The sequence below is a fragment of the Sander vitreus genome, chromosome 10, assembly GCF_031162955.1.
Source record: "Sander vitreus isolate 19-12246 chromosome 10, sanVit1, whole genome shotgun sequence".
Classification (NCBI taxonomy): Eukaryota; Metazoa; Chordata; class Actinopteri; order Perciformes; family Percidae; genus Sander; species Sander vitreus.
Window position 1 is genome coordinate 6,614,707 of NC_135864.1, and position 14,266 is coordinate 6,628,972.

Sequence of the window (14,266 nt, forward strand, 5' to 3'; positions counted from 1 at the left end):
TGTAGGCTACACAAAAATATCAAAATGAACTAAGCATTTACAGTGACAGATTCATAAAGACACAATAAATATTCAACAATTAATAAATAGCCTAAAATAGCCTACAAATATATCTTTTCTGGCATGAGGAGAGAAGTAGTATATTGTTGTTAATGTAAATGTTAAACTAAAAAATAATATATTGACCATTAGACCAAACTCCGTAAGATTGACCTTATTCAGAATTTTTGACGCGTAGACGGGAAAATGTTTAGAAACCGCTTGACCAAATCTTCAGCACCACTAAAAGGCACACAGCCTCCCTTTTAATGCCAGTAAAGCTGCAGAAAGCTGCGGCTTCTTTAAGACATCCGAGCCAAACAATTGCCCTACAGAGGAGGAGGGAGTAAGGGTGGGAGGGAGAGAGTAAGTGAGGGAGGGAGGCGAGGTTTGGCCGAATGGCAGCTTTTACGCAGAGGGTTGTCTCACCTGCTGAAACGCACTTCTCCATTCAACACAACAGAGCCATCTTTCGCTCTTACCTCCAATTAATATCCACGCCTGCGAAGTCAGCGCTTCGTCTTCGCCTCTTTGGGTTTGGTTTGTTTTGTCAATGGCTTTATTTTGATGCGAGGAGCTTGGGTATCCTATCATGCCCTCTGTGTATGGATCGTCTCTGCCAGAGTAGGCGAACAAAGCGCATCAAGCCTCTCCAGAGAACTGACTATCCCCCCAAAATCACGGATTTTTGTCTGTAAGTACTCAGGATAACCATCTTCAGCTGTTTTGTTGTTGTTGTTGTTGTTGTTGTTGTTGTTGTTGTTGTTGTTAGGCTGCAGTGTGTCTAGTTCACTGGGAAAGAACACGCTGTTAAAGATGGATACGCTCTTTCTTAGCCCGATGGATAGGCATTTAATTTAGGGAACACCCGATCCCAATGCTGGACAGAAATAATGGCAAGATTTTGGAAAGCGCTGGACACGTTACTGGTTTCCTGGGAGTAGAACAGGCCTGTGTTGATGCTTGAGAAAACCAAAAACAGCCCAACACTGCAGCGCACATATAAACGTTTCATTTCCCAAGGAGTGAATTATCATATGCCAAAAATACATCCGAGAACTGATTAAAAATAATATACTGACAAATACATCATCGGCAAAATAAACTATGGAGCACACCGGGATCGAGGAGGTGAACCAGACGCACCAGCAGCAGCATGAGCCCATCAGCTTCGGGATCGACCAGATCCTCAACAGCTCGGACCAGTCCAGCGGCTGCATGCTGCCCAACCGGACCGGCGACCCGGATTACGCGCTGGCCCCCAACGTCTACAGCAACGGGTACAACAGCGTCTACAACCCGGCCTGCTCCATGGCGGCGGGTCTGGCCGGCTCCTACAACGTCAACATGAACATGAACGTCAGTATGAACATGAACATGAACGTTAACGTGAACTCGGGCGGCGCCGGAGGGGTGATCAGGGTGCCGGCCCACAGACCCATGCCGCCTCCGCCGCCGCCCGCCGCTGCTGCACCTCATCCGCCCCCTTCTGCGCACCCGCCATGCATCGGACCCGGCATCGCCTCGGTACCCGGGATGGGGATGGGGAATGCGGCAAACTTCACCTTCCCGTGGATGGAGAGCAGTAGGAGGTTTGCAAAGGACAAATTGACAGGTAAATAGAGTTTCCTTGTAATCCCGCAATACCTGTAGTCTGATTTGTGTTTCCCATTATAAAACAGGTATAGGCCAAAAGATGATTTGATTTACAGAGTAGCTTTATGCACCTCCACCTGCTTTCCACACCGTCATAAATGAGCCCAAAGACCCCGGCGCAGTGTAGTTGTATTTATTGTATATTTTCCTCACGGCATTACAGGTGTGAGTTGTGAATCTTCTGACATGTATGTGTAAAACTGGCCCTGGACTATGAAATGTGCCGGATAAACTGGGGCTAATAGCTCGGCAGAGGGGAGCTGATTTCATCGTTAGGTTGTAATCTATAACGAATCGTATATGCACACACAGACTCAGTTTTATTATGCTGGAAGGGCAGCCTGATAAACGAGAGGAGAAATTGACATGGACATGCTGATGAATCAGTATTGGACCATCACTCTCCATTTACAGCGGATGACGGATAACGACGTTCCCCGTCTTCACATGGGGATGAATGATTTTTCTTTTTTTTCCGCATGCGAGCCAATTGAGAAAGCAGGAAGATGAGTCATAATAGTAATAACATATGGCAGGTTAAAATCTAACAGTGGATAATAACAGTTTGCACATTTATTGTTATTATTATCAGGCTAGTATTAGTTTTATACATTCACAATGTTTGCCTCTTTATACTATAGGCCTACAGATACATATTAGGCAAATTAAATGCAATGCCTCAATAATGTGTAACTCTTAAAAAAAAATCAGCATATTCACATTATACTCTTAAACACCTCACCCTCATTTGGTTCTAAAAGTTGATTTCCCTTTGCCCTGCTGCAATTAATACATGCCATGACGCAGCAATATCACGGCTTTGTAGACTGTAGATACATTTTGAGTTTATTTTTTAACTAAATATATTTTATTTTATATATGCTAAAGACAAAAACATGACAAATAGCCCAAATAATTTCTTCCTTACAATAAACATGAATTAAAAAACTAAGATAATTTTCTTTTTCTTTTTACAAGCTTTTTCTTTTTAGTTGTCAGTGCAAATCGTCTGCGTTACATAATTAGAAAAGGTTTGATTGCCACAATAAATTACACTTATGGTGAATGGTGCATACATAAACAATCAAACATATTTAACATTAATAGGTATTAGTTTATTATTTGCTTCCACATGACATGCTAACGTTTTGTTTTAGCTTCAAATAGTCATACTTGCAACATTTCATGCGCTCTTAGCCTATTATTCGTATGCTTTTGTATTTTATATGTAAAAACTAATAATCCCGTTTTCTATTTAAGTCAAAGAGAGGCTTCCATTAGGCTACCTATTGTTTGTTTTGGCAAGGACAATGCACACTGATCAACAGAACTAATGTAGCAGTGTTAGCCAAACTGCTAATGATCTGCTTCCCTCGGCCACATGTTAAATTAGCCATTCTTTTTGTCTTTGTAAAAGTAAATTATAATGAAAAAAAAGAGATATATAACATGCCAGATACAATTTGAAAGAACAATTCCCTTTTTTAAGGGAAGGATTACGTTTTCTGGTATTCAGACTTTATATTATTATCTCTTTATTAATTTAGTTTTAGGAGAGGTTGGTTCCACTGGTCTGTTTCTCATGACCTCATCCTTATGAAGATGAAAATGAAGAACATCATGGATTTGCGCACCCCCACCTCTCCACCCATTAAATATTCACTATTCCGTTCTTTCTACCTGATTAATTATTAAATACTGGGGAACGATATGTCAACTGCAAAAAGATACAGTGTAAATAGGCTTATCAATTCTACTCATAGTCACCGAGGGCCTCTCGTTTAATTTCTCTCAGCTTTGTGTCGCTGTAATTATTTCGCAGCTTATATCTTTCCACTGTATTGATCAGCCAAAGATCAGCAGCAGCTACACGCACACACACACACACACACACACACACACACACACACACACACACACACACACACTCTCTCTCTCTCTCTCTCTCTCTCTCTCTCTCTCTCTCTCTCTCTCTCACACACACACACACACACACACACACACACACACACACACACACAGAGAGAGAGAGAGAGAGAGAGAGAGAGAGAGAGAGAGAGAGAGAGAGAGAGAGAGAGAGAGAGAGAGAGAGAGAGTTTGCCTGCTCTGTTTCCTATAAATGCTGTAAATCAAACGGACTATCATCTGTCCTGGTGGGCACATATCATTTCAAATCTCTCTCTCTCTCTCTCTCTCTCTCTCTCTCTCTCTCTCTCTCTCTCTCTGTTTCTTGTTTTTTTCTCTCTGGCGTTTCAAGTTGAAACCGGAGGAGAAAAACGGCCCCGTGCAGCTTTAAACAGCTAACCATTTTGCCAAATGCTTCCAGCTCTGGCAGCCATGCGAGCTTTGCGCATGGGATGTAAACGAAACCTGTTAAATTGCACAATGGACGTCTCTCGTTTTTTCACCGCGCGTCCTTGTGGCCTAAATTTACGTTATAAATCACGAGAAATTGTATCAGACTGACGCAAAGGATTAAGCTTCGGGGCGTTAGAGGAATCATTTCATCCGACTCTAAAAATAAGAGCTGTTCATTCACCAGTGGGCTTATGTTGATAACCAACTCCTCTCTATATTTACTCAAGGGCTTCTGGGCAAATTATTCTATTTTCATTAGGCATATTTTTCTTACTATTCTAATTTTTATATTATTATATATTATAATTTCTAATTATTATTATTTATTATTATTATTATTATTATTATTATTATTATTATTATTATTATTAGGCTATTGGGCCATTCTGGTAAAAAAAAAAAAATGTGACCGGATTTTACTTGATTTAACATTTGTTTTTATTTAAGCCTGTTTAAAACCTGGTCAACGCCCGGCAACGAACAGAAAACAAACAAACAAAAAAATGTAAAACAAAAAACGCAACAAAAAAATAGTAGCATATCTGTTGTAAAAAGAAAATAGGCTATAATTAGCTAATTGAATCAGTAACAGTTGTAATCAATTGGCTCACATGTTCTCAAAGTTGTATACAGCACAATATATCCTGTCCAATTATAAAGTCATAATGTGGACAGTGTAAATTCATACGAGCAAATATACAATGGTCAAACACTAATCCAATAATCAAATCAAATAGCCCACACTGTTCTAATTATTATAATGATAATAGTAGGAAAAAGAATAGAAAATAATGCGCACCGTTTGAGCGTCTTGCCAATAAACAGAGCCATAATACAGCATCTGTGGCTCTATAGGCCACGTAGCACCGATAAAAAACATAATTAAACCCCTTTTTTTCTCTGCAGTAAATCTCTTTCTGGGTGTTAATGGCAGCAGAGCAGAACAATATGACTTTATCTCCGCTCCTGTCCTCGGTGTTTCCACGTTGTCCTGGTTCTCGGTGTGACAGAAGACAGTGTCCCTTCCTCTTGTCCCGTATAGTGTAATAAATAGCAATGTATGTTCATGTTATATTTCAATATCCCCTTTAGAATCCTTCACGGATATATTTATTAGATTGCTACAGAGGTAATATCCGCAGTGGGGAAGGGAGGCGCTGTCACCGAGAAGTGTTATTAAGTATAGGTGGTTTTATTATGGGAAACATATCCTCCATGGTAGCATTTCATTTTTGATATGCTTATGCTAAATTGTATTACCCAGGCAGCAGCTTTAGTATTCTCACCCATTTCCTTTTCTTCATTTGAAGAAGAAAGAAAAAGTCAAATCGTTTTGCAATTTGTTTGTTTTTCTATCTTTTATTTACTTATGGGAACAATATTTTCTCTCTTTCTGATAATAATAAATGGTCGGATGTGGTTCAGTGGCAAAGTAGGCCTACCTCCTCTCTGAATCAAGGTTTTTCCACCTTGACACAAACGCTGCAGTAACAGTTGGACTGTGTTCCAGGCAGCTCAAGACAATGCTGCTGGCTAATTGTTCTTCTCATAGTCAAAATACCCAACTAACTTTGGATTGTAAAGGATTCAGAAAAGGTTAAATGTAACAATTTGCATTTTTTTTTTTACCACAATCACGTTTTGTCTCGTGGGATTTTGAATCTCTACAGCAATATTGTGTCATAGAAAACGACAGCCGTGCTCCATGAGCTACAATTAGCTGTCTTTAATATGTAGGCCTACATGTAGACTTTGTTTTGGTCTCATTGCATTTTGAGAGATTTTTCATATTGCCTTGCGCCTTTTATGTAATAATGTTATTATAGCCCATAAATAATAATAATAATAATAATAATAATAATAGCCTATGTATATTATATTGGCTATAATAATAATAATATGTAGCCTACTTTATATGTAATATAAAGACACAATGAACACATTTAAATGCAATAAGAATTCAGGAATATTATGGGATATGTTAATTCATGTAATTTCATTGGGACTGAGGCAGTTAGGCAGGGGCAGTCTTTTAATTTGATGTTGGTTTATTAAAACCAGCTACAAGCTCACACTTTACAGCATTTCTTGTCCTCTCTAAATAGCTTACAGTAACAATGGATACATCTGAAGGCATATCTGATTCCTGATTGGTCTACCGTCAGACTAAAAATATCAAACTTGACTGATGCAGTACCCATAGCATCACTGTATCGTATATTTCTCAGCATTTTTCCCGCTGTGAGGCAAAGCTTTTCTGCAGTTGGCAGGTTTGAAGGCTCCTGCTGCATGTTAAGTTCCACTTGGGTTGCCTCTGAACGTGCTTGTACGTGCCTGGGCCATTAGTTAGCTCACAGATGGCCTGAAATAGCCATCTAATGCAGTATATTATTTAGCCAGACCAGCCGCTGGGAGCAACAACAGGCCTGTTCGCTCTCAGCATGTGACCCGTAAGGCTGCACATAGTTTTGGGCAACAAGACGCCAAGAAAAAGGCCCAATTGCAATGTTTGAATGTACATATTTGAAACACCATGGAAAGGTCACCATAGAACTAAGACTGGGAATCATATGAGATTTAAAAATATACCATGAAGTGCAATAAGGTCGACTATAAACTCACTATTAAGGGCCACAGAGGTGCTACAGTCTGCTGTGAGGACCGTATAGAACTATCAGATACATCATGGGAAACTATAAAGTCATGATTAAATACCACATATGCTTGTCCAAGTCCCGAAATGAATATTAGAGGGATAGCATTACCATTGTTACTATTATTGAGTACCAGAGCGACACATAATGTGAAACCTGATAATAATATTATAGGCATATTACCATAGGAGATTAAAAATAATAATGAGAGGAAGAAAAAGAAGACATGCATGGACGCTATGAATCCAGTACCAAACACAGTACAAAGTAGTGAGTTTTCATTTCAGGCACCACATTTGCATTGCTAATGTACACTCAGGTAATGTTAACTTCATGTGACCTACTGTAACAGCACATTGCAGCCATTTGTCTTTATTTACAAATCATTTGCTTGCGTACGCCTCAATTTGCCACTCGTGTTCAGCACCATCAGGGGACGTCGGCAGCTCCCTGGAAACGACTGCCGAGCGCATAATAGCTTCATGTTCCATTTTCCGTTCAAATTGTCATCGTCTGTGTGGCAAATGAATTTTTCAGGTCTCTGAAACTCTGCGAGCAGCAGCACGTGGCCCTCGGGGGACACCTATGCACATGTTTTCATATTCATTTTGGCTTCTGGTGAGCTTCTCTGACAAAACAAAAACAAATGAACACCCTGTAAGACAGGAGACAAAACAGCTTGCTGGGGAGGAATGACACAGAGATACAGACAGAGAGAGAGAGAGAGAGAGAGAGAGAGAGAGAGAGAGAGAGAGAGAGAGAGACAGAAACTGTTTGTTTTTTTAATTCTGTCGATGATTTCCATTCTGTCTCAAAATGAGAATGTGGCTAGGGAGTGGATCTATGGCCAAAAACGATCTCATTACATTTGTCGATCTTCTGTTTACCCATGGCTGACAAAATAGACAGGATTCATAGATATTTTATGATGCAGGAGATAAGTTGTTATTAATACCCAGATACAGTGATATGTGAAATTGAACCACCAGGCAGTGAAGCACAGATAGAAGAAAAACACAATGGCTCATACAGTGGCAGGGTGCAATTCCTATTTTTCAAGAGATACAATGACAAAGCAGTTGGAAAGACACAAAACAAGTCAGGTTAATACATATATATATATATATATATATATATATATATATATATATATATATATATATATATATATGTAATTTGTTTAAAAGAATAATCAATAATCATTACATCAAATTCAACATCAATTTCTTAAGAATACAGGCATTCTATTCTGCAAAAAAATGACTATATGTATGAATTTGTATACTTTTGCATGACCAATCCTGTAATATTGTTGTTAGGAGTCTTAATGACAAATGCTTAATGTTTAGTATGGAAGATGTTTTGTGCAAAAAATGAATATATTTGAATCTCATTGGTCTGATGGCAAACATTCTTAAAACAATATACAAAGATGTTACTGTCCAAAATTGTACTGTGCTAGATTGAAGGACTGTGAATAATAGTTAGATTGCTAGTTGTTTTATGTAGGTTGTTATTATTATGATAGCAGTTATTAAATCATAATTTAACCTTCATTGACATCACATTGCCAATTGATTCTGATTGGCTGACCAGTATGTGTGTAACCCTGCTAGTTGTAACATATTTTTCTAAAATGATATATAAGATATGTAATTTTGGAGCATGAACCTTTCTAAATGCTAACATTAAGAGACTAGCAGTAAATGACATTAAAGTAGACTCTGTTCATCATTCAGACTTCCTTCATGTGATTAGCTGCTATGCATTGGCGCCCGCACAGCGGCTGCTGCTGCTGTGCTCCAGATGTGGGACCTCACTGTGTCACCCTTTCCTTTAGGGGAGCAGGCAGAGGAGAGCCGAGCTGGAGAGGCCACAGGGGGGCCAGGGCCTGCCGGGTCCCTCTGTCCTCTCCCCAAGGGAGACATCGGCAGGGTCCCTGTCTGGAGCACTATGGAGACATTAGCCAAATGCTATTACCCCGAGCTCGCTCACCTGCGAGACGGCAATGGCCTTCTAGCAGACTATCCTTTTCCAAAGGGGGCTTGCCAAGGTGAGTCACCCCCTCCCCCCAACCAACCACCTTCCCTACCTCACCCATCTGTGTCACAGCTGATTTTTAATTGCATCCCTCGAGTGCGATTTACATATTGAACTTTTTTTGTCTTTGTCTGTGAAAATGAAGTCGTAGTTTAAATCTTGATTTGTACTGGTCTTTTTGCTATTATTTAACTGTTGGAGACCCATTTTTTTGCCAGTTTTAAGCAATATATTTTCATGAATTGTTTTTGGAACTGATGCAGCCTGAGCTTTCTAAATGCCTTTTTGTGCTTTCTTCTTGGACTTCCTTTCTGTGCAAACCAGTGTGCTGTTTGGTTTTCAAAATCTGGCAGGGGAATATTAGCTGTAATTGCATTTATCTTCTTGATCTTCTTGACAGCTTCTGGGCCTTCTCTTAGACTCCCCAAACAACACTGGCTTTTCCAGAGTTAAGACAAAATGGACAATAATTCTATCTAACCAAGGACTGGAAAAAACAAATTGTGTTTCATGAACGTAGACAAACAAAACCTCAAGGGAAATAAGTTTATATTTCAGAAGCACAGATCAAGTTTAGAAATGGATATAACGGATATTAATCTTGAACCCTTATAGCCCAAACACCTCAAAACAACTAAAATAACCTCATCATTGCTAATGCTAACATGGACGTTTTTAAAGCTGACATGCATGATGTTCAAAGCAATCCACCAATTGGTTAAAATTCATTTCTGGGCCTTTTTCAGCTTCCCTCTCACCCTTCTCCGTGACCCGTCGTATCGGCCACCCTTACCAGAACCGGACGCCGCCCAAGAGGAAAAAGCCTCGCACCTCCTTCAGCCGAGTGCAGATCTGCGAACTGGAGAAACGTTTCCATCGGCAGAAGTACCTGGCGTCGGCTGAGCGCGCCACCTTGGCCAAGGCCCTGAAGATGACAGATGCACAAGTCAAGACCTGGTTTCAGAACAGACGGACAAAATGGCGGTAAGATTTCAGCGGGGTGCTCCTTCACTTAGAGAGTTATCTAATGCAATTCAATCTCCTTTACTGGTGTGAAAGTAAAGAATAGGGAAACGAAAGCATCATAAGTCTCTCGTCTATGTGCCATATTTTGCTCATATCTTCCGCCCCTCGTGATCTACTTAAGCATAACAAAGAGGCCGTGGTGGATTTTTCAGAAGCCGTTTGTCTTTATGAGGGCAGGATGTTCACTCAGAAGAGCCACTCCTTCATCCAATCTTTCTTGTGCCATAAATCGACAGCACTGAATGTGTCTGTGTTTTGCTCTTGGGTCCAAAATGCTTACCAGTGTTTTACTTTAAACACGAGTAAAATGTCCCGCAGCTGAAGCATTCGAGGCGTCATACAACACAACACCTATTTTGCTTAGCTTAGCTGCCAGTCGAGGCCAGTTCACTTGACCAAGCACAATTACTCGTGAGCCTCCTGAAAGGCCTTTTAGAAACCTGCTGTCCAAAGCAATACTGAAACACTCACAGGAGGAATTGACTGCCAAGTCTATAGACAGAAAACACACACACACACACACACACACACACACACACACACACACACACACACACACACACACACACACACACACACACACACACACTCATTCACTTCATTTCTAACTGTTGTTTATAGCCATTTGGAAGTAAATGAGTAGGAAATCACATTATGAAGCCCTGCCCATAGTTAAAGGGACAGGACACATACTTCATAAGCATATTACAAACAGCTAAATGACCTTTTAGGGTTTTAATGTTTAAACGATCCTAAAAGCTTTTTAGAATGAGTTTTGAATTTAATACACATAGAATACACTTAAAACTTAATAACTTTTTGGGGGCTTGTTAATATTTATGACTTAGTTTATTGGCTTATTTGTTCTAAACGAAATTTGGATTGATGATCCTTTTTAAAATGTTGCATTTATTGGAAAGAATTCTAACAATCACATCCTGTAGCAGTAAAAGACCAAGCCATCTTTTTCACTAAATATGTAATAAATAGGAATTTTGCTTGAAATAAAACCACCGAACTAAATCCAAGACTAAATGGCATGTCATACGGAACAAGGGAATAGGCTTAACTTGTTTTTCTGATTTCCTAGTTTTGCTGAGATTTATGCTATTTCCCTGTAGTGTGCACCTGGATGAGCATGAGGGATGTCTTTGCGTGACGACTACGCTAGTAACAAGAGGATGATCAAATCAACAGCCAGGGAATCAGATTATGATAATGCTGTTAACAATAATGTGTGGCTAATGGATGGAGGTTGGTGTGCATGAAAGAGTGTTTTAGAGGTTTCCACCTGCGATTTCTACCTGCCATTTGTATTTTGTAGTTTATGCTGACGGCAAATTTGTTTGTCATGGTTTGTATTATTAATAACATCACCATCATTTCAAAATAGCCTTGTAATATTGTAGCTTAATCTGTGTTGCTGATAAGGACCGTTCAGAGTTCTTGGCTGATTAGCACACACAAACACAAACAGAGGAATAAATGTCCTAATTACAGTACAAACATCTGTCAGGAAAATTGATTTCAATGTAAAGGAAACTAACTCAGGAGAAGCAACAAATTATGAAGAAAAGCTTTTTTTTATCCACTCTCAATCAATACATTTGGAGCTTGTTAAAGATTCACAAATTCTTAATGAACTCTGTTCCTGCATTTATTTTCTCAGCTCACTTTGTTTAATTATATATTCTTGCAGACGCAAAGTATGCCGAGCACTAAAAGTACACCTGGTGTGAGTGAGTCTCTCTGGATACTTTCCAACTTAAAAACTGCAACTTTACCATGAAAAGCCCGCACCGTTTTCAGGAAAACACCCATCTGCTACTTTTCAAAACCAGCATTATGTTACAGTAACATTTGTTGGTATCAGCAACGATGGACACAATATACAGGATGTATGTTACTGTTACTGTAACAGATGCTGTTCTGAAAAAGAAAACAGATTAACATTTCACCTTGAGGCAGAAAGTGTCCTGTATCTCCTCCTCCACGTCACGTCCCCTCACCAACACCTGTCACTCATCCTGATCAGCTGACATTTAGCCTGAAGCTCAGATAACTGGCACAGGTGTTGAATAAACATACAGTAAAAGCAGCCAGTTTGCAAATGAACAGGTTTCATTTGCAAATTTCGTGAGACACGTATAACTGTGCTGCTTTCTTTCTTGATTTCTTTATTGTTTTGACCTTCCGTGTTTTTTTGACTGCACACATTGATAGCCTTGACAAGCTCCCAAAAAAAATCTATACTCTAAATAATATTATTTATTAAAAAATTGAAGTATTTTTTAGGCTTGAAGAGGTAAAATGATCCAGTAATATACAAGAAAAAAGGGAAAAAATAAGGAAAATCTAAAATATATGAAACATTTATTATCTCACAATTCATACCTGGAAGCTGCCCAGTACAACCACAGTCTGATCTGCTGGCCACTGAGCAGCTCCACTGGAGCGGTTGGGGTTAAGGGCCTTGCTCAAGGGCACCTCAGTGGTGGTAATGAGGGAGGGACAAGCACTGCTCTTTCACTTTCCCCACCCAGATTTTATCCTGCCGGTCTGGGGATTGAACCTCCCGGTCCCAAGCTTGCTTCTCTGACCTTTAGGTCACCACACTTGCGTCCCCTGTGGGGGCCGGACCCCCAGGTTGGGAACCACTGCTTAAATATAAATTATCCTGTCTATTTAAAAAAAGAAAGTTATATTATTTCTTTATGAGGATATAAGACAAACATAGCAATACTGTGGTACGCGGCATTAATACATCTTGTGTACATAAAAATGAACATTATATGTCTTATATCTTCCTCTGTTCCCCTTTGGTCTCCCCCATCCACCCAGGAGACAGACTGCGGAGGAGAGAGAGGCTGAGAGGCAGCAGGCCAACCGACTGATGCTGCAGCTTCAGCAGGAAGCTTTCCAGAAGACGTTGAGCCAGCCTCTGCAGCCAGACCCGCTCTGCCTGCACAACTCCTCCCTGTACGCCCTGCAGAACCTGCAGCCCTGGGCAGACGACAATAAGGTGACCTCCGTCACCTCCGTGGCATCTGTAGTGTGAGCGTGAGTGTGTGTGTGTGTGTGTGTGTGTGTGTGTGTGTGTGTGTGTGTGTGTGTGTACGTACGTGCGTGCGTGTGTGCATGTGTGTATATGAGAGAGTGTGTGTAAAAGAGAGGGAGGGAGAGACAGACAGAGGGAGGGACGAAGGTGATGATCTTTATCAAAGTGTCATCAGTGTGAATGGACAAAAGAGAAGAATCTCTTCAGTCTGTTTCTGACATGTCTGATGTTCAAAAACGCAGCACCATTATGGGATTGTCATAGTTATGGGAGAATAATGCTTGCTTTGGAAAAAAACAAAAAAAAGGAAATTACATGGACATTGTGCTTCCTCACTCATTGATCGTTACCAGCAACATTGGGAAGCGTGTGTAGAGAGACACAGCTATCTGTTACTGCCAAGAACTACAAAACACTGTGCAGACTTCACAGCACAGGAGCCACACCGCTGTTTGTCAAAGTTAAGCAACTGTTATCATAAATATCTAAAGTATGTTGAGTCATTTTTCTGCCTTAAACCAAGTTTCCGCTTTCCCTTTAGCTGACGGTCTAAAAGAGAGGAGGGCACTTTATCCATAAGTGCCAGGAAACAAATGGACACCTCTGTACATGCCCAACTATCAAGACTGTTCCCTCTTTTGCCTCTGGATCCCTCACGAGGCAGCAGAGACTCTCTGCCAATAATGGCAAAAAAAGACCTCCTGTTTTTCGCTTTTGACTTTGTACAATGTAGTAAATGCATGTTTCAACCCTTTTCTGTGTGCACTCGGAGGTACCATTGAAGTCAGCTGCCATTGAGGTGGATTGGTGGAACTCCTGATGACGAATTCCTCATTATTATGTTCAATTTAAAGGTGTTTTATATTAAATGATATTGTGACTTTTTGAAAAGATGACAAACACTCTCTGTTCTCCTTCCCTCTCTTTGTCTCTGGTTGGGTTCTTTCACTCACTGCCTGTTTGTTGTTTGTCACCATTATGAAAACCCCGCAATAATACTTTATGATTTTAGGGAGCTAGTTAGCCTCATGGGATTTAGCTATGATTACACATTAAAGTTTCAAACCACCCAAAGGTAAGATACCGCTACATTGTATCAGAAGGACAGCACAATTCCTTTTTTTATCCATAAAAACTGATGACTACAGCTCCCAGGTGTGAATGTGAAGGAGGGCGCTGCTGAAAAACAGCAAGCGTGCTCAGCAAAACCCTCCCTGGATAAATAAAGGTTTGAAAAATGATGCCAGCTCAGATTAGAATGAGAGTACAGGAGAAAATGCACGTGCTGCTGCCAAGGGGACATTTGAATTCCTGGTTTTTATTTATGTTTTTGTTTTATTCTAGTGATTTTCCACAAAGGATGGTGTGTTTCAAGTTTGTGTCCCTTGTCAAGGTTGTCCCTCACCTTTCTACTTTTCCTGTTGGAGTTTGCACA

At 40.2% G+C, this 14,266-nt stretch overlaps 1 protein-coding gene across 3 annotated transcripts; it reads left to right on the top strand.

The window, feature by feature from the left end:
• The first annotated feature begins 639 nt into the window (after positions 1-639).
• On the top strand, positions 640-13,733 carry tlx2 (T cell leukemia homeobox 2). Of its 3 annotated transcripts, XM_078260074.1 has the most exons (5): positions 640-1,654; positions 8,548-8,760; positions 9,494-9,731; positions 12,615-12,795; positions 13,373-13,733. In XM_078260074.1, exons 1-5 carry the CDS (start codon positions 1,147-1,149, stop codon positions 13,382-13,384), a joined length of 1,152 nt encoding a protein of 383 aa, XP_078116200.1. In that variant the 5' UTR covers positions 640-1,146; the 3' UTR covers positions 13,385-13,733. The 3 variants fall into 3 exon arrangements, with proteins under 3 accessions (XP_078116200.1, XP_078116199.1, XP_078116201.1); XM_078260073.1 differs by lacking the exon at positions 13,373-13,733 and having other exon boundaries at positions 12,615-12,846; XM_078260075.1 differs by lacking the exons at positions 8,548-8,760; positions 13,373-13,733 and having other exon boundaries at positions 12,615-12,846.
• The last annotated feature ends 533 nt before the right edge of the window (positions 13,734-14,266 follow it).